Below are 24885 nucleotides of genomic sequence, written 5' to 3' on the forward strand. Positions count from 1 at the left end.
TGCCTCGTACAGAGCATTATCATTGATCAACACTGACACAAAAATCTTTACCAAAATCTTATCCACCCTCCTCTTACCATACATGTCCACGTTGGTGCATCAGGATCAGTCCGGATTCCTCCTTGGGCGTTCAACAGCGATTAACCTGCGTAAACTGTTTGGTATTATGTCCCAAATAAACCCCAAGGCAGTAGCGGCCTCACTAAACGCAGAAAAAGCATTTGACTCAGTCTCTTGGCAGTTTCTTTTCACAGTCCTGCACGGGATGCAGCTGGGGGATCATTTTATAGAATATATACAGCTATTATACATCAAACCATCTCCAAGAGTCCACACCAATGGCACGCTTTGGTCCGCCTTATTTCTGAGACGCGGCACAAGGCAGGGCTGCCTATTGTCCCCACTGCTTTTTGCACTGACAGTCGAACCTCTCGCCCGATGAATGCGAGATAAACACGGGCACAGGTGCCTCCATATAGCAGGTCCGGCATAGATGATATCCCTATATGCGGATGATACGCTCTTATATATACGCAACCCGGAACAAAATAATGCCCCAGTGATGGAGGAAGTCTGTATATTTACAACATATTCCAGATACCAAATCAATGAAGCAACATCAGAACTATTCCCACTGACCGACGCCACACAGATTCTGACAGACCTGCTGGGATTCCGTTGGGTCCCACATAAACTTAAATACCTGGGCATACTGATTTCCCGTTCACACCACTCTCTACTCGCCGACAATCATGAAATATATTTAGGCACACTGGCAACCAAGTTAAAATTATGGGTAAAGTTCCCAATGTCGTTACACGGCAGGCTCTCATTACTTAAAATGATGATGGTCCACAAATTGCTATATCATTTCTGCAATATTCCGGTGAAGCCGGGACGAGCATTCTTTAATAAACTCTGATTGCTAGCAATTCAATATATATGGGGTACGGGAGCTTCACGAATTAAATGGGAGGGGATGTCCAAACCGTTCGAACAAGGAGGCCTAGTTGTGCCAGACTTTGAGTTACATTAATTAGTATCGCAAGTACAATTTGCAGGCCATTGGAACTCCACCAATGATACCCAATACACGAAGCCCTAGAGTCATACAGTGCTTCATCTACGAATTTAAAATCTATTATTCTAGCTCGTTCGACCCGATCTGCACAACAGTAAACGCCTGGTCAAGGCTGTTTAAGAGACTAGGCGTGGCGTCACCATACTGCAGATCAGTTCCATTATGGAACTCCCTAGGGCTCCCCACGACGTACAACGAGGACATTAAAAATATGTGGGATGTTGAGGAAGAGATGACTCTACGGGACCCGTTCCCTGTCGGGACTTTCGTCACACTCGAGGAATTCGTGGCTAAGCTGGACGACAACCCAATCAGATTGTTCCAAAATTTCAGAATGAGGTCGGTGGTCATTCGCCGGTGGCCCTTGTTCCCCCAGGAACCAGATATCTGCGAGCCAATGGAAATGTTGGTCCACAGCGGAGATCCTAGGACACTTGTGTTCAGACTATATAAAGCATGCCACGGTAGTCAAAGGTCTACTAGGGGAGCTAAAGGCAAATGGGGAGGGGAGGTCTGGACACAACAATACAAGATGAGCAGTGGCAACGCTGGTGTCGCCTGACAAAAGAAGTTTCCCTGAACACAAGTTCAAACTCATACCATTTAAAATACGTAATCATCTACACTACACCCCTGCACATGTCTCGAGATTTGCACCAAATGTCGGCAGCGAGTGCATGAAATGCTGCTCGACTGCTGCGGATTCCCTTCATATGTATTGGAATTGGCCATAGATCACCCGATTCTGGTAAAAAGTGGCAGATGTCCTATTCGACATTACTGAAGCACCACCTACACTCTCACCCCCCAAAAAACAGCTGGGAGACATTGGGAAAGTAACAATAAAAATCTGTAGACTCTTTAATCTGGGTTGGTTGATTGCCAAAAAATGTAAGGACATTGGACAGCTCCCATATCGAGCAAGTGAGCTCATTTAAGTACCTGGGGATTTGGCTCAGTGATTCGGTAACAGAGGATCCAATGGTTTCCCGTTTAGAAGCTGCAACCAAGGGTCTGGCCAGTCAAGCTTGCGCCTTGGATCGAAAATACAGGCGTTTTTCCATCTTACCGGCACTAACTTTCTATAGATCCAAAGTAGTAGCAATACTCAGTTATGGGTCGCAAGCAATGCCCAACATACCAGACACAACCTGGCCTCTGCTGGAAGGACTTTTTTGGAAGAAAGTCCTAAGACTCCCGCAATCCACGCCAATTCAAACCATTTGGCGTGAGTTAGGCCTATCTTCATTAAAATCAGTCGTTCTCTGGAAGAGTCTTAGCCTTTTCAGATAATGTTTTACATCGTCACAGCCAGACATTTTGGAGATGCTACATAAAGAAATCATGGCATCCCAAAATGTACTGCTGCAGATCTGGAGAAAAAAAATGTGTGCCACATTGAAAGAAAGCAGAGGCTCATTCAAGATCTTGATCACCAATCCCATGCGGATAAAGACCAAATTGAGAGAGCTCCATTTGATCAACACCATGGACTCTCCGAGCAGATACCATCAGTTGCCCATATTTCACATGAATCACGAAAACTGGACACCACCTGTGAATATTTAAAACAACTTAACGACAAAAAAACTTGGAGACCAATTCCTGTGGATCCATTTGAATCTTCTGCTCACAAACTAAATCAGAGTTAACCGAGGCCTCTCAGAAAGCAACAGCTGTCCGTTCTGTAAGAATGCCACGGAAGTGGAAACTTTAAAGCACTGGATCATGTCCTGCACAGCTCTCATAATAAGGCGTACCACATACTTTGACCATCTATTTTCTGACTTCCAAAAGCAAGAGATGACGAGTGCTGGTCACTTTTGATAGCTGGGAACAAAACGAGCCACGTGATCGTAATAGTCAAATTTGTAGTGCCCTTGCTGGACATTGAAGACTCATAAGCACTTTTTTCTCTTCACCTTAGTCTTTACATCCTCCTCATCTGATCTGGTCCTTATGGAACATTCAAGAAACGCCAAATGAAGATTTTAAGTCACAGATTTCTTCCTTTTTTATTTTTTTTCTATTGCTAAAAATTGTTTCAATTATATGCAAATAAAAAATGTATTCTGAAATATTGGAAATCCAGCACGACCCCCAAAGTTGCTGAATGGCTTAAAGAATTAGCTTATGCTAATGAGGGGGAGGAAGGCTATATTTCAATGATTGTGCCAAGATGCAGACCAAAGGACATTTGGGGCACGTTTCGAGATTATTTGTTGAGAATAAACGAAGTACAGTAAGATATGTGACAATGTAAACTAATCTATACTGTGTAATCTGCCTCCTGACACTACTGCAGAAAAGTGATACTTATTTGATGCAATGTTGTAATTTACTAATCTATGAGAAATGTGTTGAAGGTAACATGTCTGCCACTATGTTAAATAAAGTTGTTTAAGTACCACTGTTAACATTCGTTGCTAACCGGATAATGTCAGCCTCACGACTATATATATACAGAGTCTTTGTTTCACCCATTTTTTAGGTACTAATGGCTGATTTCCATGGGCCTGATGGTCAAAGCTCAATAACCATGTTACATTCACCCGCAGCAGCTTACTTAAAGTACCAAAACGATCAAAGTTATCTAGCCTCTTAAATGCATTGAAGACTTCTACCTTAATGGTCGCCTTGTTGAGACTTTTAATTTTCATCCTGCAATTATAGTCTACAACAATACCGTTCTGCACAAACTCTAGTCTTAAATATTCTATAGGCAAATTACGCAGCATTCTAAACAGGCTTAGGATTTTTGATTCAAGTTTACTACAGCATGTCGGGAAGTTCTCCCGCCACGCTTCTACACCATATAACATGCATGGGATAATTTTTGTCATATACAACCGTAATATCGTTTGGATTGACCAACCAACCTACCTACCAATAATGCACTTATAGCATAAGCTATTCTCATACAGTTAAGCAGATTTGCATCCCAGTGGTAATTCTAGGTAAGCTTGTCATCTATGTACACACCTAGGTATGTATAGTTCCTTACAGTTTCAATCTGCTCTTGATTAATTTTCCATGCAAATCGGGGTGACCCATTCTTAGGTTTTCAAAATACCATTATTTCACCCTATTTATCCGTCGCCCATTTTCATTGGCGTATCTTCCTAATGCATCAAGCACACATTGGAGCCCCTTTGGTGTATAATCTAATAGTAGCAGTTCATCTGCGTATTCCAGCCAATGTATTGAAAGAAACCCATTTTTTACAGGACGAGCATCTGGGGGGTGAAATGTATGGATCAAGTCTGCCAAGTAGAAGTTAAAAACCGTGGCAGCAAGTATACAACCTTCCTTGACCCCCCGGTAGGTATTAATTGGATTGGACAAGCAACCCTGTCCGTTTAGGCAGACTCTAACACTTGTGTCCTGGTGCAGCAGCTTTATCATATTTAACAGGCCGACGGGGATATGCCAATCTATCAATTTCTGCCATAGGCGAATCCGCAGTATGGTGTCGAACGTCACACTAAGTCTATATATGCTGCATATACTGGAAGTTGGCGCCTTTGCCAGGCATACTTCACCACTGACACCAGGGTTATGATATTATGTAAAGTCCTTGATGTTTTTCCTGAAACCATTTTGGTTAGGAGGTAGTATGTTTTTTGTTGTAATCCATTCATTGAGTTCATCTGGTAACACCCTTGCAAATATTTTTGCCAGAATATCAAGCATTGCTAACATGGGATAATTTCCAGGATTTTTCCAGAAGCCCTTTTTGTGGACGGATAGGATATTACTTCCATTCCAATTAGCTGGTAGTTTACCATATTTTCCTATATTCGCAAAGAGAACATACAGTATAGCTAGGGAGGATAGCTCAGCGGCAATGTGCTCGCCTTGGAAGCAAGATGACACGGGGCAACACAGGTTCCATCCCCGGGTCCGCGTTTAGAAACCTCTTGGTCAGCCTTTGATCTTGTTGACAGGCCTACACTATGGAAAACCTTGTCAATATTAGGCATAGATAAAGCCTTGTTAGATGTAATTATTCATCTGTATACAGAAACATCAATTAGAGTCAGGCTGAATAATAAAGGAAGTCTGACTGATATTATTCCTACTGTGAATGGGCTTAAACAAGGCTGCAGATGAGCTGCAACACTCTTCAATCTGTATGTGTCTAATGCAGGCAGGTCCCTGGATTTTAGCGGTCTGATTGGACCTAAAATTGGAGGCTCAATTGTTAGGTGGGTGTCATATGCTGACGATTTTTTATTAATGGACTGCACAAAAATCGGCCTGCAAAAGTTCATAAATTATTTTGGTTTGTTTATTGATGAAAGAAACTGAAAATTAACCTGAACAAAACCATAATTTTTCATGTGGGCTGCAAAAGTCCTACACCGTTTTTTTCATATTGGACCTGTAATGGTGCTATAATTAAAAGCCAAACGGTCCTAACCTGGTTGGGGTATGTTTTTTCCAGTAACTCTAGTAAAGTGATAAAAACCAGCCTGATACAAAAAAACAAAAGTGGCTCTTAATCAAATAAGAGCCATTGAAAGAACATATGGTAAATGTACTCTTGAACCCTGCGTTTTGTTCTATAGGCTGAAGGTGTTGCCAAGACAGTCCTATTGGTGTGATTTTTTTTTTTCTAAAACTATGTGGCCCTTTTTACGTCAACTAGAGTCTGATATGGCGAAAAATATTATACTATGTTCCAAAATGTATTCCTCTAGAGCTAATAAGATATGAACTTGGTTTACACTCACTCAATAGCATCATGTTCAATAGAAAACTGGCTCTATCAAGAAAATGTCTGGTTGCTGAAAATGGTACAGTTTACGCTCATCTGAAACATGCGACAAATGGAAACTTTATGTATAATTTAAAAGAGGACTGTGAGAAGAAACTGTTTGGTTTGGGTTTATCAGTAAATACACTTATTAAGTTTCCAGATAAAGTGAAGGAGGTTGTTAATGCATTTGATTGGTTGGAGAACAATGTAGTTTTGCTAAATTCGAAGCTATATTCTGAAAGTGTGTAATATTGGAAATTCTGTCCTTACCCTGAAGCATATCTGAAAAAATATCCTTCAAGAGAGTTTCGAAACTCTTACATGCGCTTCAGGTTTAACGTCCTAAGTACAAATGAGATCCTCTTCATTCGGGGATTGAGCTCTTGTGGGACAGAAGTTTGTCGGTTCTGTAAATTAAAAGGCGTAGGTGAATCCCTTAAACATTTATTACTGGAATGTCCAAATCTTCGAGAGAAGAGATTGAAAAGCTTCGCACAATTTGTATTTAATACAGCCTGGGTGGATATAAATAAACTCTGGTGTGAAATGCTTCATGGCTCCTCTATCACCTTGAAAATAAAAGTCAACGAATTCCTGAAAAACACTTGTATGTTGACATAAAAAAAAAAAAAATTGTGAAGATACTCCTGGTCCCTAAAAGGATAATATAGAATGTGTTATTGTTTAAAAAGGTTTTAAAAGTCTGTTGAGTTTGTAAGGTGGTTATATCCTGGGTTGTGGTATGTAATTTCCTCATTTGTTCATGTGTGTTTCTTTGTATTTTAGATCTTAATAAAATTGCAAATGTATAAGTAATTTATTGTGAAATCATTGTTTTAATGAAATCTGTTCTCTGTATATACCTCTTTGTAAAGGTTTGAATAAACCAAAACAAATAAAGGAAAAAAAAAAAAAGAAAGAAACCTCTTGGTATTAAGCGCATTATAAATAACCTGTCATAGTGCGCTTTAGCCCAGGTGACTGGTGAAGCTTTCAATAATGCATTACAAGTACCTTCGGGGCCAGCAGCTCTTGACTTATTCAGTTTCTTGATTATGGTCACAATGTTATTAAATGACACTTTACATTTCCACATATAATACCTACATTTACAATTACAGGTTCCGGGACTCCCAGCGTGTTTGCAATATGAGTGTGCAAGTTTTCTTCAGGCACACTCATTATTGGGAGATCAGTCTTACGACTGCTCCTCACCACCCTCCATATCCCTGTATTTTTCCCAGACCTGGCATGGGACACAAGTTCCTGACATTTTATTGTCTCACTTTTTATCTCATGGTCCTGCAGCCATTGACGGTAGTTCGATTTTGCAGCCTTAATCTGAAACGTTACTTCATTAGTGGTTTGGGCACCATGTATACCTAGCAGCATATCAGTAATAGTTTTCCGTAGACCTCTTTTTTTCAACTTGAATTTTAGGATCATACTCACTACGTTTAATGCCAGTAAAATTCCAGTGTTCTGCCACACTCTTGTATGTCCGTTTCTTGTGAATTATTTCTTTAATACATCGGGTAATCACTAAAATTGCATCAATAGATTGCAAGCCCTCGTTCCCAGTAGAGTTAGTGTAGGGTGCACTATATGTGGCTACTTCAGATTCTGCAAGGACATTTGCATTAGCTAGATTAGTAGGGTTCCATCGAATAGGATTTGCCTCTTCATTTACAAAACTTTCCATTTAGATCATGAGCACAACTAATAGTACTGGTGTTCAGTAGCACGCAAAGTGGTAGGTGGTCACTTTCCTCTCGAATTAGTATTGAAATATCTACAAGTTTAAGTGCGGCTTGATTAACAAACACAAAATCTATAGTGGAAGCACAGGTGTACGCTTTGTCCTCATCACCAGCACAATAGCCATTCAACATGAAAAAGTGGTGTTGGTATAACATTTCTCCCCATGCCTTTCCTTGGGTGTTGTGTAGGTGGGGGTCGGCCGGCCCAGACTCGTGAAATGGGACTATAGGTAATACATGTTCCAATCTTGGTGTTAAAATCGCCTACAATCCAAGCTGGAATGTTTGGATCAAGTACGTCAGTGGCCTTTGCAACTATTACAATATTTTGTTTATGTGACCATTGGTTCAGAGGGTTGTATATATTTATAATGGCTATGCCTTTGCTTCCAGGTGTGTCTTTGGTTATCCTGGCCGCATGAACCTTAGGGGTGGCTGTTAGGATTTCTTTGACACACCATGGATGCCGAACTGATATTAATACCCCCTCCCCCCCTTAGGACGACCAATTGATGCCTTTTACTGCCAGTATTTGGGTATTTCTTCTACTGTCAATTTCACATATTTCACACATCCAACTTTCTTGCTAGGCAACCACATCATATTGATCTATGTGTCTTAAGAGTCCATTGAATGCAGTCAGGTTGCTAAAACCTCTAATGTTCCAGGACAATAGCATGTGATTTCAGCGTGAGGGATTCACAAAATATGCTTTAAAGGCTTTGGGAAGCCATTGCCAGTAGCCATTGTTACTGGAGGCCTGTACATTCACACCATCGGATACATTTTTTATTTCATAACCATGTGGTGGTCGGACTCTCCCTGAGTGCTATTCATAGTTTCAACGCAAGCCCTTACACCTTAACCCTCACAATTATTTAAAATTGTCTTTGAATTCAGGACTGGGGAACGATTTTTAGTCTGCATCATATTCAAAATTGTACAGCTATAACCCAGTCAATATAAAATGTAATCAAGTTTAGAATCTACATGAAACCAGACATTTGAGGACACTATGAAGATGTGTTCTTCCTGATCAAACATCCTTAGTTAATCCCCTAATGGGGGCTTACAACATGGAATAAACATAGAACGACTGGGTGAACAGTAACAACAAATGTAGGTCGCAGCTGCAATACACCATTTCCGATCATACTTGTTACGCTCAGAATACTACGCCTTTTTACGCTTGGAATACTAAGCTGTGTATCTTGTGTAGTTGTATGTTTTGGAGGGTTGGTTCAATATAGTGGATTGACGTTCAGTACTGCTTGAGTTTCTGCCTGTTCACCATTTATTCTTCCATTCACAGGATAGTTTATCGATGTGGATTCACTCACAAATAAGTACTAAACATGAACTGACGACAGTCTTCCATTCCTTTGGCAGCTCGAATGTTCACGTTTCGTTCCCCCTATGTAATTTAGCATTACACCAGCTATATCACTTATAACATTCTCTATTTGTGTATTTACAGTACCATCTCCCATGCAACTACGAGTGTCCTGGACAACTCGAGGATTCTTTACACGTGAGGCACCAACTGTATTTGCCATCATCTTAGCTTCTACGTACAGGGACTGGTCTGTGTCTTCTCTCTGTACACTCATTAAGGTTTTATCTTTTGGCTTTATAATTTTTTTTCCACCCTTTTCCGCTGGTGTGGGTTGGTTCTGGGCATTTTCTACTACATCTAATTGATTAGAGTAATCTCTTAATACACAGGCATTCTTAGTGCGCCTGTTGGTCGATCTTGCATACATCATTGCCGTTGGTATTTTCTTGCATTTCATCTTAGAAGCGTTTCCTAATTCTGGTATGTGCTTATGTTGGCCGGCAGTTGCAGGAACAATAACTCTATAGGGAAAGTTTTCCAAATTTAAAGCAAAATTTGAGGCAGAATTTAAAGCGCATCATGTTTTTTCCATTCTTATATTTTTAGATTTATTTTTAGTTAACTCACTGCTATTTGTTGGTTCATTTCCATTCTTTGTAATATCCTCAGTTTCATACATAGGGGTACCAAATACCTTTTCCGTATTTGTACTTTGGTCATTTAATTGATTTCTATGGCGATTAATGCTTTTATGGAGAAGGAGAGAGTGTATATCTAATTTGTTCTCTATACGCTGACATCTTTCAACAACTGATGTAAGTAGAGCTTCAAAGACTTCAAACATCACGTTAGAACTTAGGCTTGCACAGCTTACATTACTAGTATTCGTCAGTTGTTCATGAACGGGGATATCTATGATTATATTCTTGTCTGTCGGTCGTGGTATCAAACAAACTGTCTAAGTTATCCGTGCTGTTATTCACGCATGTTACTATGGCTCGATCATCTACCGCATGATTTGTATTATTATTATTATTCATCCCTCCCAACACAGAGGGAGGGTCAATATGAGATTCTAACTGCAAGACGTTTTGTTTCTGAGCCGGAACCGTAATGTATACAGAATCAAACGCACTATCATGCTCCTTCTCACGCTCCAGATTATGGTTTTCATGAATTTGATACTGGGTCTTTTGCTGCACACTGAGCACTAACAGTGTCACAACCGGCAGCAACTATCTCCATAGACTCCTTAGTGGACTCGCAAGCACAGTAGGAGACATGGGCGAGGAAACTGCAAGACGCATTTCCAGAGGTAACTTGTTGTGATGTATATCCACTGACACTACATTATTGCTGTTGCTTTCTCTTAAATCAGCATTAACCTTAGCATTAGTCCAATCGTCAATCTACTAGTCGGTGTTGCGCATTCAATGGGAGAGGTAGAGGAAACAGTAGCAGGGGCAGAGGAACACATAACTCGTTCAATTAACTTAGAGCCCACACCTGTTAGCGTTTGAGTTAAATCTAACAAAATAGTTTGTGTGGCCTCATCCATATTCTCTTCCATGTGTTCGTTTAGGTCTGCTTTTTTTGGGCAGTATATGGTTATTGTAGGTGTCTGCTTGCCAATTGCTAGCTTTCCAGTTGGTACATTACATATTATCTCAATGGATAGGCACAGCTTGTAACGTTTGACAACATTGGCGACTGTATGTAGTCTCTGGTATTTCCTTGAGTAAACATGGTAACCCAGGCCAGCTAAAACGTCCTTCAATATCCTTGAACGTCCTTGAGCAGAGTGTAAGGCATAGTAAGCTATATGATAATACGTGCTACTAACAACTGTAGCTCAATATTCCTTCAGATTTTCTACTCTTTCTCACCCGCAAACAGCAAATCTCACTCAGCTGAAGCACTTAGTTTGATGCGCACGCGTGCTGATGCGTGCACTCTCTTTTAATATGCTGCTTCTGGGTAGTGAGGACGTGGCTTATCACGAGTTCTAAAGTAAGGAGAAAAACTGGGATTTAGTACTAGTTCTAACACTCGTAGAGTCTATAGTGTCGGTGGCACGTGTCTATATTGGTTAAGTTCGTAGGTGCATACCCTCAGCACAACAAAGTCCAAAGCAGGAATAGATCCAATAGTATCACCGGTCCTCTGGGTCAGAAGCACTCTGCTCGATGCGCGCATGCTGATGCACGCACTCGCTGTTATATGCTACTTCCGGGAAGTGGGGGGCGTGGCTTATCACAAGCACCTCAGCACAACGAAGTCCAAAGCAGGCATAGATCCAATAGTTTCACGGGTCCTCTGGGGTCAGCAAACAGCACTCGACTGAACCACTCGAGCAATCAAACACACCATGTACAATAATAACTAACTAGAACACACTTTAAAAACCCACCCTGGTAGAAAGAATGCACACTATGCAAAGATACAATAGATGCAGAACTCTGGGTAATGAGACCGAGGGATTAACAGCAATTTCTTGAGGTTGCAGGTTGCAAAAGGGATTAGTACCCAGCGAGGGTCAGTGGTCTCGCCTGGGCCTTACCTGCCCAAGAAGACTCCGTCCTCTGAGGTAGCTGCAGTTCTTTCCATGACTGGCCGCCATGGAAAGGGCGAAGGGACTACGTGTAGTCCATTCACCCTTTCCATGGTGGTCATTTTTTTGTTTAATTTTTTCACATTGATTTTAATGACTGCCATGGAAAGTGAGAAGGGACTACGTGTAGTCCCTTCCCCCTGATCCCTGGTGGCCATTTTTTTTTTTTTTTTATCACGAGTCGGGAAATTGTTGCAGAACCGTTTCTCTGCTTGAGGACAATTGCAATTAGTACCCTGGTACGACGTGCCAGGGTACTATTGGCAATATGACCCTTGGAGTGGGGCCATTACCGGTCAGGTATTGCCCCTGGGGCTCCATTAACTATGGCCACAGGGGCATTACCTGACCTGTAATAGCGCCCTCCTCGGGTCATATTGCCTAATTAAAATGACCTAACCAGTCTTTAGGGCCCAAAGATGGAACAGTGGGGCAGATGTCATCTAATACCTTTGCAAATGTCTTGGTAGTTTGACAGCGTCGTACCAGGCTTCTCTGCGTGGGTCACAGGATCATTTTGGTTCATGGATGAGGCAGTTGCGGTGGTCCAGTAGCAAGCATGCTGTCATCGATTTAAGGTCGAAGGGAGGGTAGCTGCGGTCTCTAAGCATCTACTCGAGCTGTGCAGATCAGGCAGCAACCAGATACAGTTGTCGAGGTTCGACTGCAGTGATCTGGTACCAGGATGCAGAGGCGGTTCAATGCGAAGTCTCAGCGGTCGCTATTCTGGGGACACCAGGATCAGGTTGACCGACTGGCAAGAGCAACGATGAAGAAGCTGCATTTCCAAACAGGTCTCTGAGCAATGCAATGCAGCGGTACTTCTCTGGTTCGAGCAGAGGTAATGACACGCTTCATCTGGTGCGGTGCACCGGCCAATGGAGTTGAACAGACAAACGGCAGTTCTAAGAACAGCGAACCCCAATGGCAACGTCGAAGGGTCCTGCTGGTTCACTCGGCCCAAACACGCTCGGCATGCAACGGTTCGACATCAGATATTCAGAGATCTTGGCAACAGTGTGGCTAGCAGAGATGCAGGGTCTGGTCCAGCAGCAGAGAACCCCTGTCCCCCAATCCAGTGGTCCCTGCAGATGGTTGGGGGACAGAGCTCGCTTTTGCCTTGGAACACCTGCCTTCGCCTCACAACTGGAGGAATTTAGAAAGGACTGCTCTCTCAGCAGGGTCCACTGAAATCTTCTCCCAGGGTTGGATCCAGAGATGATACAAAGAAGTGGTACGTGATCCCCTTATTTGTTTATTTTTTATTAATTTTTTATTTTTTTATTAGCATTCCCAAATTGTACACATCAAACACAAAACAAAGGGAAAGAAAAGAAAACAATCCCTGTGCCCACCCATTAACCCCGCCACCCCCGTAGACTTGCAGGTATATCCTTCAATTGCGTGATATTGCCCACTTGGTTGAGGAACGTCCCGTCCTCTACATTATGTCCGATATTCTCAGGTTCTGAGGTGTAAGGAACTCATGGTGGCAACAGTAAAGATGGCCATAAGTGGTCACACTTCAAGGGTGTTTATTAAACGTATAAATGGGTGAGAAAAACACCTAATCTAAAACGTAATCTAAGATGGGAGCAAGCTACGACCAAATAATAATAAGGCAGTCCTAGTGGCGTCTTGTCAAATAAAAAGGGCCTATATTAAAAAGCCTATTGCCAATCCTAATGTTCATCAGAAAAGAAAGAAGTTTTCTCAAAATGATAAATCAGGATGGTATGGCTGGGGTCTTCCTTCCCCACATTTTTACTGCAGGACTCCTGAGCACAGCACACTCCGGGGCCTCGCCAGGACAAGGTTACCATTTGTTTCCAAAATATCAGGGCCTTCTGTTGCCAAGTCTTTCACACAAAGTCTCTTGCCTCAGAGGACCTGATGTCTTACAATCAACAAAAACAAAAGTTCCTTCAATAAATCTTCATGCAGCGATTACTCTTCGCCTTAGGATCCCCCTCTGCCCGCTTCAATCCCTCCTACAACGTGGGCCTCCCTCCGTCGGGTTCCCTACGGCCTTTCATTCACAATGTAACATTCAAGAGTCTCAATGTCTTTTTAAACAATCATTCACTGAGGAAAAGCCTCAGCCAGGTTCACTCTTGTCGACACAATGTTCACGGATTTATTACTGTTCACCCCAATTCACAGGCATCCCTCAGCCGGGTTCACATTTGGCAAATAAACAGTTCACTTTGCTTTCTCACAATGCGGGATTCACTTCCCTTTGCTCTCCTTCTTGTCAACCTGTCAGAGACTTTCGATTATACAAGGGGTTTGACTCGACCCTTGTATGACCCTTCTGACTCTTCACGCCGGCCTCTGCTAGGGCCTACTAGTACTTGTAGTTTCAGCAAAGGGGATGAGCCAGCGTCCGTCGAATGAGTGCCCACGTGGCGGCTGACCACTTTGCAGCTGGTCCTTCACTGGACTTTCTTTCAAGCTTTCGCACACAAGTTAAGTTCAAAAGTTCATACAATGTTGCTGTTTGCAACCTTGGGCTCAACACAGTCTGGTTTTCTATCAGCTCTCTCTCCGACTCACAGGCTCTGCTGAACCCATTGGCGTTTCTTGCCTCTGGAGTCAAGGACAATACCACGGTAGCAAGCGGGTCGCCCCGCCTTGGTTATCAGTGCAGGAGGGCTCTGGGCACCGTTGACATCTGATACCCCACACAACAGCTGGACTCCTCGTTCCTAGGATTTCCCTTTTGGTGGCTTTGCGGGTCTGAGTTGGAAAGGGCAAGGGCAATTCCCTCCTCCTCCTCGTCCTTTCAGGTCTCACTGCCTTTCTCCTCCGTTTGAACTGCCGGTCTGGAATAGCTGCTTCCTCATGCGTTCGGCCTTGCTCGTAGAGTGCTCTCATGCTCTGCCTTTTATCCCTGTGGGGGAAGAGGAAGGGCCGTCTGGTGTGTAATTATTGTCAATTGCCTGACCCTTGCATTGGGACATGTCAGGTAAACGGCTCTGGTGTTAGTCCGTTGTCTTTCATGGTGTAAGAAAGGGTTTGTGTTGGAAAAGGGGGGAGGAGGGGTCAAGCTTCTACATATCCTACAGGGTAAGATGGGGAACAGGTGTTAATGGGAAGGGGGTACCGCGTCCCAACCTTCGGTGTCCCACTTCCACTCCCTGGAAAACCCCCCATCCAGGTGATCCTGCCCCACTGGTCCACCCCCAGGAACTGGAACCAATAGTGATGACCGTGTCCTGGCCACCTGGACCACAGATCTCCAGGGACTAGCGGTTGAGACGCCTTCAGGTTTCTCTTAGAGGGGCACCATTGTTGCATATAGTATTCTCTGAGATACTTAATTACCATTCTCCAATCTGTCTGAAATTGACTGGCTTCCCCTTGTATTCTATATGTAACCCACTCCATTGCTAATATTCCCCACAATTTATGTAACCCTTCTATGTTAGCGGTTGGCGATTTCTGTTTCCATTTCTTTGCTATTACTAGCCAGGCTGCTATTAACAATATCATAAAGGCTTTACGTTGTGGTTTCAGAGTGATATGTGTCTCTGGATCGAAGATCCCATACATCCATTCCCGGGGCACATACGTTGTGGAACCATCCACCATCAGTTCTATCCGTCTAGTATCCTCAGCCCAGAATTTCTCTAATATTGGACAATCCCACCAGATGTGTCTCGAACCTCCCCTTCCCGAACATCCCCTTCAACATTCTTGTGTAGTTGTGGGAAACCTGTTAGGTAATTTTTCTGTTGTGTAGTGCTGGTGGACCATTATTTTATACCGGGCTTCCCTCGTCTGAATTTATTTACTCGACTTTGGTATATTTGCGCAGAGGTTTCCCCTGTTTGATTCCAGGATTTCCTCCCCCAGGGCGCTCTCCCATTTCTGGATGTAACACCACTTACAATACGTTTGTAGCTCCACTAAGATTGAGTAAAGTTTGGATACCAAATGTTTTCCCCCTTATGCGTCGTGATAAAATATTCAAAGGGTGTCGGGGCCCTCTATGATGCTTTTTTAATAACTGGTTGTTTCAGCGAGTGATGTAGCTGATAGTATTTCATTCCGTCTCTTTCTGTCAAGCTCGTGTAGGTTTTGCAATCTTCAAACAATCTTACCTCCCCTTCTGATAACCCACTTTCATACATTACACTTCTCTCCATTTCTTGATGGAACCCTGTGCCATCCCTGATGTAAACTGAGGGTTTCTAAATAACGGGTTGAATGGGGACGGACGTGTAGTGAGGTGTCCTTGCCTCAATACACGGTCCCAGGTATCACACGCCACTGAGAGCACTCTACTCATATTGGCACTCCGGGGTCTATCCAGTTTATTTAGCCACAGCAAACCCTCCAGAAGGGTCCCTGCTACTGCCCTATCCATCTTGGCCCAAGGTTTAGTCAGGTCGCCAGACAGCCATTCCCTTATCACCCGTAGTTGGGCAACCTCATAATATTTGGAGATGCTAAGGAGTCCCAACCCCCCCTAATTCTATTTATTAATGTTGGGTAATTTGCATCGTACAGGTTCAAAATCGAGTCAGTTAACTGTACCCCCAGATACCCAATGGTCTCCTTAGCCATTTGAAAAGGTGACACCAGCGACAAATTCGCCCTCCGTCAGACTATGCTCAATAACTCTGATTTGGACATGTTTATCCTCCACCCCGCTACGTTTTCCATCTTTAATAGTTCCATACTTAATGCCGGGATAGACTTCTCTGGGATGGCCAAGGTCATCATCATGTCATCCGCAAATGCTGTTGTTTTATACTCTTCTATCCCAAACCGTATACCCCTTATACACTGATCTTGTCTAGTTGTAGTTAACAGGGGTTCTAGGTAAATGGCATAAAGAAGCGTGGATAACGGACACCCCTATCACGTCCCTCTTGTAATCTGGATTTCTTCTGATGAGTGAGAGTTAATAAATAAACAACCAAATCGAGGTATTTGCATAGTTGGCCTGAACCATTCGAATGAACCTGGGGCCAAAACCAAAATGCTCCATGGCTCTGAATAAAAACCACCACTCGACGCGGTCAAAAGCTTTTTCTGTGTCAAGCGAAACCAGTCTCGCAGGGACCTGTCGAATGGCGTTTTTTTCTATTAAGTGTGCTAGCTTCCTAGTATTATCCGGTTTGCCTCCCTAAAGTCTGACTGATCTGTGCCTACAATGTCCGGGAGAAGGGGGTAGCCCTGGACGTCAGGATTCCTGTATAGATTTATGCATCCAAGTTCAAGAGAGCAATAGGTCGATACGACCCGCAGACTGTTGGGTCTTTGTTGGGCTTGTTAAAGACCACTACTTTCACCTCAGCCATCATGTGGGTCACTTTCCCATTCCTCCCTATGGAGATGAAGAGGCACGTAAGCTTAGGACTCCTATGCCTTTGGTATTTCTGATAGAAGCTTGCTGGCAAACCATCTGGTCCCAGAGCTTTATTTTTTGGTCATTTTTTATTATCGCCTCTACTTCCTGCACGGTCATATCTTCCTCTAAGCAATCCCTCTCCTGGCCTGTAATTTTCTGAAGCGAAAGACCACTAAAATATTGATTGACTTCCTGTCATTCTGGCTCACCTGACCTATAAAGAGTCCTATAAAATCCTTCAAATGAGCTTACTATCAATTCTGAGTCTGTCGCTATTGTACCATCTCATTACTTAATACCCAATATTACTGGTTTCGCATTGGCCATTCTAATTGGTTTGGCCAAAATCCTATAAGCTTTGTTGGCACATACATAATATCGCTGTCTTGTACTCAGCAGTGCCCTCTCTGCATTTTGCGTGCGCAACAGTTCCAGTTGACTTCTTAGCTCTTGTTTTTTATATGAGTCATTATTTTTCCCTCAGCTAGATCTTGCTGAGATCCAGGTTGATTAGATCCAGGCTGTGGTATAAAATGCTTTCTCTGGGCATTCCCCGTAAAATGGTCCAGTTGATTGCGCTATTGCACTCCAAAACATCCATCTATGTTTGATTATCTGAAGATGGTGTTCTCTCTTCTGAGATATCCACCTTTACAGGGGTTAAACAAGGATGCACTCTGGCCCCTACACTCTTCAACCTCTATACGTGCGATGATGAGGGACTGTGGCAGGGCCCCTCCATTGCACTGGCGAGGTTGGGGAGTGTTAGGCTAGAGAGGATGGCCTATGCAGACGATTTTCATACTGTTCGATAGAACTCCGCCTGGTCTTAGAGTTAAGATGCAGCTTTTCTACAAATATGCAGTGGAAAACCATTTGTTCCTGAATGCCTCAAAATCTAAAGTCCTGGTTCTATCAAAAAGAAATAAGGATATACAATATGCAAACACGACAGAACACACGATGAAAAGCAGTAAAGGACAAGGATGCAGAGACCCTGTCCCTCCGATGCATTTCCAGCATCACAGCTTGGACTATGGGTACTGACACTGTGGAGCAGGTCAAGACCGTAGTTTACCTGGGATATTATTTGGGTCAGTATTGAAAATTGGAAATCTATTCTGAATGACAAACCCAAGAAACGTACTGCACACATGAAATTATTAAAGCAGAATGTATGTAGATTTTCCTTCATTCCCCTGAGACGATGCTATTTGGCCAAATTTGTGGCTATTATCCTCTACGGACTTGACCTCTGCTCTCAAAACATGGGTGACCTTTTGAATACTATTCAAGGAGTATTGTGGACGAATGTACTTGGTCTCTCTATGGCCATTCCAAATGCCATCATTAGACACAAGTTGTGTCTGGTGTCATTAAAGGCTAGGTATGTCTGGAGACAGTTGTCTCTATTTAGAAGAATAATTGCTCCGCCTAAAAACTCCCTTTATGAAAATCTTAAGGTTGTCATGCTAGCAGGATCTGTACCATCATTGAGGGAGTTCAATGAACGAATGTGCTCCGTGTTGGTCGATATTTGTGCATCTGAAGAGGACTTGATTCTCAGACCGGGGCATATCAAAAAGACTCTGTACAGGTCCGATTTGGCTGAGACGGTTGACTGCATCGACTCGTATACAGGTTTTGTGGAGTATTCTAGGTTTATACATGCTAGGGAATGTCTTCCTCTATACATTCAAAAGTTTCCCTGTCCCATAATACGCATTCATTGTATGCGTTTTAGGTTAAACCAACTACCTGTTTTTGAGAAAGTTAAAAGCTGGAACAGTATGAATATGCAGGAGGGGTTAAATGTATTGGACAAGGAATGTAGGTTTTGTGGGGCAAGTAATACCCACGAGACTTTGAAACACTTGGTAGTACAGTGTACGTTCTTTGTTAAAGAACGAATTAGGTTTTTCAAGGATAACACAATTGACTGTTCAGAGGTATCTAGAAACTTGTTTTGGTGTCGTTGTATGTGGGGCTCTGCTATTTCCTTGGTTTTATCTTTGAATCGTTTTCTTATATTTCTTATTTCTGAGTTGAATAAGAAAAAAATGTAGCCTTGTTAAGGAAAATATTATGTAAAAGGAAGTGTTTGTGCTGTATTTAAATGTTTTTTGACTTTTTTTGCTTCTGATTTTAGAATATGTAATTTGATGAATTGTTTTATTCTTGTTTGTGTGTATTTTGTTGTGTATTGTTTTTTGTAAACTGTAAATACAACAATGAAAAAAAAGCATTAGCTTGACAAAGGTGTGTAAATTATTGAAAATGGGGGTCTGCCTTCTTTATGTAGGTTTCTTGCAAAATTATCATGTCAGCCTGGAAACGCCTTATTTGCGCCTCCACTTTTCTGTGTTAATTCCCCTAACATTATGTGAATAGATAGTTAAATACACCACTTGTCACATGTACACTTGCCATTTAATTATCATCATTTCTAGGTGGTAAATTACTCCTATCTCCTGAACACCAGCACAGTCTGTCCCCCTCACACGTCCCCCACACCCCTCTTGCAATCCTCTGCTCCCACCACTCTGAACTCGTTCCATGCCTACATCATTCACCCAACCTATCCCTTCCCTCCCCACCATCCACATCCCCACCCCTACCGGTCGGAACCAGAGATCTTACAAAAACACCCAGATACCTTCCTGAGGCTCTGATCCCGATACAACCCCGTGTACTTGCCTAGAGAGGACGAACTACACCCCCATCCCCCAAGTGATTCCATGTTCATGATGCTGTCTCCTCCACCCTACCTTCTGGCAGGCTAGAAATCCTGCTGCATCCCTCCGCTCATGTTGTGTCAAATTCCCCCTTCACTGACATTTCTTTCCAGTAGTTGCAAATGATTGAGTAGACCATATGTGAGGAAAATCTGATCTGCACTCAAATCTCCCCTGCCGGCCCTGGTCTGCCTGTTTTTCCTGAGGCTCCTCTTAGCTTTGTGGCCTTGGTGCGTCGTCTTTTCTTGCCCTGAGTTTCTGACCAGTGCCAAGGACGATTATTATTCAGAGGGGTAGAATCTTGTGGTTGCGCCCTGGGCCATCCTGCCTCGGTTAAGTTCATGATGGATTATCCCTACTCGCACGTCGTGGCCCTCTGCTCTCTGCCATCCCAAGTAAATAGTCAGAACGGAAATGTCCACTTATGGGGGATGTGCTTTGCCATTCATTCCTTGGTCACCGGGCTCATAGCCTTCCTTTTTTGCAATGTTGATAGTGCCAGGTCTTCAAAGAGATGCATTTGAGGTAGGCTGTGACCTTGCCGTCCAGAGTATGTCCTTTTTCATTACATATGACGAGAGGGCCACCAGCACATCCCTTGGTCTTGTACCTGGGCCTGATCTCTTTCTTGGTACCCACCATATGCACCTGATCAAACTTGCATCCTCTGGTGACATTTCCGCGAGAATGCTCCCAAAACATTGCTAGATTGTGCTCTTCAAATCTGTATCCCTTATGTCCTCCGTAAGGCCTTTCACCCACATGTTAGATCTCTGGGATCGGTTTTCAAGATCTTCCGTCTGTACTTCCAGATTGTGTGTGACCCTGGCTAATTGTTCCAGGAGCCCGCTCAACCTTCTTCCTCACCTCGGTCAAGGAGCTCTGTATGTCTTCTTTCATCTTTTCAAGCTTTCACCATCCTCTCTTCCATACCTTTAAGGCATTCCTGGAGGTCTTCATTATTCAGGGCCATTTTGATTGTCTCAATTTCCTTTTCTCCTGTTGCTTGCTGTGCCGCTTCATCCCCCATGGAGGTTTCTCCAGTGCGAAGCCGCCAACAGTGTTCCAACTGGACCCCCTGCATGTTGGTGGCTGTTTAAGATTTTGTGGGGGCAGTTTTCCTTTTAGCACCTGTCATCTGGAAATGCACACTTTCAGCCAATGTGGAGATCCACCGTTAGGCCATGAAACCAGTTCTAATCACTGCCCAGTTCCCGTTACCTAGGAACTTGTGTAGTTTGTGGCCCCTTCCCGCAATTATTAGTATATGATGCCCTCTCCCGTCTCGCCGCCCTTCCACCTTTTAATGTTCTATTGAGGATGAATGTTCAAGAAGTGGCCCGAGTGCGGGCCCTAGTTCCCCTTTTAAAGTTCACTTCCTCCGGACACCGACCGTGCCCCTTCTTCGTGTCCCCAACCTTCTTTGCCTTCCCTTGTGCACAAGCAAAGTCACTCCACTAGCCGAGAATTGAACAAATTCCTAGTGCCTCATCGATGCTTTTTGGGATTAGGGAAAGGCACTTAATTTTCCCCCACCCAGATCAGTAGACTTGATCAGTTCAGCTTCCCTGTAACGTTGGTTGAGTGGAGGCGGCTTCACTAACTTGGTCTGGGTCTCCTCAGCATGTTATTTGTCCCACCACGGGCACCCTTTCAGTCCGAAGGATCTCTGCCGCTTAATGTATTTAGCCTCCGGCCGCCACACCTTCTTGTTGCGTGGAGGCATCTTCCTGAACTATTCCGGTTATTATCCAACACATAGGGTGCCGGCTCTATCCTTTCGTGCTTTTTTCCCCGATCTCCAGTGCACTTCGGATGACGCCCACTTGCTGTCCTCCTCTGACCTCTCACTCCTTACAGGACGCCACTCTGCACGCTTCACTACTCCCCCCGCCGCACCTTCAGCAGTTCCTGCCTCGATGGGAGTCCTGTCTTGTCCCTCGATCTTCGCTGCCTGATCTTACCCCTCTGGATCGAGAGCCTCTCTCCCCAGCGTCACACCCTACCGTATGCTGGCTTAGTCTACTTCACACTGTGTTCAGTGTTGGGGGGGCCAATCAGTAGTGACTACTTCTCCACCCATACTATTTCGGAGCTTGCGGGTGGAATTTATCTCTGCTTTCTTGTCGGCCCACAGACGTGCTTCTTGTCGGCCTCACTGCAGCACGGGAAACACAACCTTACACCTCGGCGGCCATTTTGGAATCCTCAAGACCTCTTCTTTTAAAGGTAAAAGCCCACAAGTGATTGGACTGAAGCTAACCTGCTTTTGGAATGAGTGGACTTTGCCCTTCTGACATCACGCCCAAGTGCTTTGAGTTACAGGAAGTGGAAGGGAAAAGGAAGGATAGAGAGAGGGACAGAGAAAAATAAGATGGCAGAATCGTCCCCCAAACTGTGCAGGTCTCTCCCTGGCAGCATTAACCCTGCCCTCTCCCCTTTCAGTAGAATCAAAGGCCTTTAGAAATGCAGCACCCTGGTGTGAGGCCTCACACTTTGTGTTACCTGCCCTTACAAAGTAACAAGGAGAGGCAATCGCCCGAGGCTACAGTCCTGCCAGTGGGCAGGGGGAGCATTGTCTGGAACAAATACACATCACCACAGCTGAACTGGGCTCGCAGGAGCTGACACATGTGATCACAGATTGGATGTGGTTGTAATGATCATAATTAGTGCCATGCACCATGCCTTAACCAAGGCATATCTTTATTTTTAGTTTGTGCCACCTGACTCACTATACGGCACCCGCCCCTCCCCGCCACCCGGTCCAGCTGTGCTCCTCTGTATCCCACCCCCTCCATATATCTTTTCTGTTGTTACCTCGGAAAAGCACTCCGTCATGCATCTTTACTGTTGTATACCTTTGTAAAGCGCTCCGTTGCATCTGGAAGCTAGGTCTGCGCTCAATAAATACCATAATAATAATAATAAGCCTACAACCATCATGGGCTATTTATGATCATCATAGTGTTGGTGCAGGGGTGCATATCGTAAATGCATCCCTTGCGCTGCAGAGACTTTGCTGCACCTGTCTAATGGGCATTTGTGACCTCTGAGCCTGCTATGTGCCACTGGTGTAGAGCAGGGGCTACAAATCGGGATATTGATGTGGCAGGACACAGATGCGTGTTGCGTCTGAAAAGGGAATCTGATCATCAAAGTACCCTTTCGGAGATGAAATTACCTGCATCTTTATAACAATTATAATTTTAATAACATTAAAAAACCCAAGGATTTCACACCCTTGCCAGATGGCAATTGATCACAGGCATTGTGCAAAGTTCTGCCCTCATGGTCTTTAAGGCAGAGCTAGGTGTAAAAAAATGGAACCTGTGAGACTTGGTGCATTGAGGGAGAGATGAGCTGAAGTCATCCAGCGTCATGTCTGTGAGCCAAGCTTCGTCTTGCAATTCTAATTTCACCACTGTGAAGGAGTAGGGTCTACTTTCATATAGTTTCAGATGCACTGTGAATAAGTCGGAGGTATTAGCATAATTGACCTAAAAACATTTGACCTAAAAACATTTGATCAAATTTTTCTGACCTTTTTTTCGGTCTCTACCCCGCCCCCTGCATTTTAGACCAAAAAAAAGGTCAAATTAGATCAAATGTGATTAGATAAATGTTTTAAGTCAAATAGTCACAAACCTAAGTCAAAACTAATGTCACTAGTTAACACAATCCTTTCAGCTGTCAAAAAACATTCCGAGCAAGTGGGTTTATTTCCACTGCATGATGCACAGTGTATTATTTATTGGTCACCTTAATCTCATGAAATGTCCATCTTTCTCTTTCTCATGTTCTTATTTTCTCTCCTTTTTTCTCTTTCTTTGATCGATCTTCGGATAACAGCAACAGGATCTAAATAATGTGAAGAGGGATGGAGAAAATGTCAGCGCTCTGCCCACCACCATCTCCTGCTGTGCCAAAAACTTTCATTCCAATTGATGGCCATTCACCCTTGTTAGCAGCTACCTTTGCTTACTGGGACAACATCCTTGGCCCCAGGGTGCAGCACATCTGGGCCCCAAAGACTGAGCAGATTCTTCTCAGTGATGGCGAGATCACGTTCCTTGCTAACCACACCCTTAATGGAGAAATCCTGCGGAATGCTGAAAGTGGGGCTATTGACGTAAAGTTTTTTGTGCTGGCAGAAAAGGGCGTGATCATTGTGTCATTAATATTTGATGGGAACTGGAATGGAGATAGAAGCACATACGGCTTGTCAATCATATTGCCCCAAACTGAACTGAGCTTCTACCTCCCCCTTCACCGTTTGTGTGTAGACAGGCTGACGCACATTATCAGAAAAGGACGGATAGCAATGAATAAGGTAGGTGTGTGCGTGAGAGAAAAGTCGGGGTCAGAACTGTACACATATTTTTCCTAAAGCATTTAGTTTGATGGGTCATCCTTGTGTACCATGAAGTGGAACATGGTGGAAGATCTTACCTGCACGCCGAGCAGCTAAGTCTTAGTGGGCCTCTAACCATATGGTCGTTCTAACCCACAGAACTTCAACATGGTGTCCGTCCAGTCATTTTTTCAAATACAAAAGTTTCGAAAGGCAAACTTTCGATTTTTTTTCTTCTAGAAATGCCATTCTTTCGAATGACAATTTCTTTTTTTTAAAATGCGAACGTTTGCCTTTTGAAACTTGGGTTAGGGTTAGGGTTGGGGCTTGGGTTAGGGTTGGGGGATGGGAGGGTGACGGGGGAACCCCCCCCCCCCAATATACACTAAAACCTTGAAACGTTACATGGAGCTGTCCAGTGCTGAAATTACAGCACTGGACAGCTCCATGTACCGTTTCAAGGTTAGAAAAAAGCATTTAAATGCTAATATGCATAAAAACTTTGAAACGTTGCATGGAGCTGTCCAGTGCTGAAATTACAGCACTGGGCAGCTCCATCTAACGTTTCAACGTTACCAGAAAAAGAAAAGCATTGAAATGCTACTTTTAACATGTAAAAGTGAATTTCAATTGAAACCAATCCATGACTATTGTCGACGGATTGGTTTGGAAAGAAATGCACTTTGCATGTTAAACATAGCATGTCACAGCTTTTGTTTTCCAAACTTTGTTTTTCGAATCTTTTGATTCGAAACTATGACTATGAACCCTTCAACATCGTGTACAAGTAGAATTACAACTTGCAGTGAAGATTTGGAGCCTAGTGTTTTTCATGCAAAGATGATATTTCTAAATTGTGCTTTGGAGTTGAGCATCATCCTCCG

General features: G+C 43.5%; 1 protein-coding gene across 1 annotated transcript in view; it reads left to right on the plus strand.

Moving 5' to 3' along the window:
* The window catches only part of C9orf72 (C9orf72-SMCR8 complex subunit), a 467428-nt gene that overhangs the window by 78677 nt on the left and 363866 nt on the right, over positions 1-24885 (plus strand). The window contains exon 2 of the mRNA XM_069630918.1: positions 23500-23980. Within this exon, the coding sequence (XP_069487019.1) occupies positions 23528-23980 (453 nt within the window). The 5' untranslated portion in view covers positions 23500-23527. The remainder of the gene's footprint in view (positions 1-23499; positions 23981-24885) is intronic.

The sequence above is a fragment of the Ambystoma mexicanum genome, chromosome 6q (genome assembly GCF_040938575.1).
Source record: "Ambystoma mexicanum isolate Mex_15411 chromosome 6q, UKY_AmexF1_1, whole genome shotgun sequence".
Lineage (NCBI taxonomy): Eukaryota > Metazoa > Chordata > Amphibia > Caudata > Ambystomatidae > Ambystoma > Ambystoma mexicanum.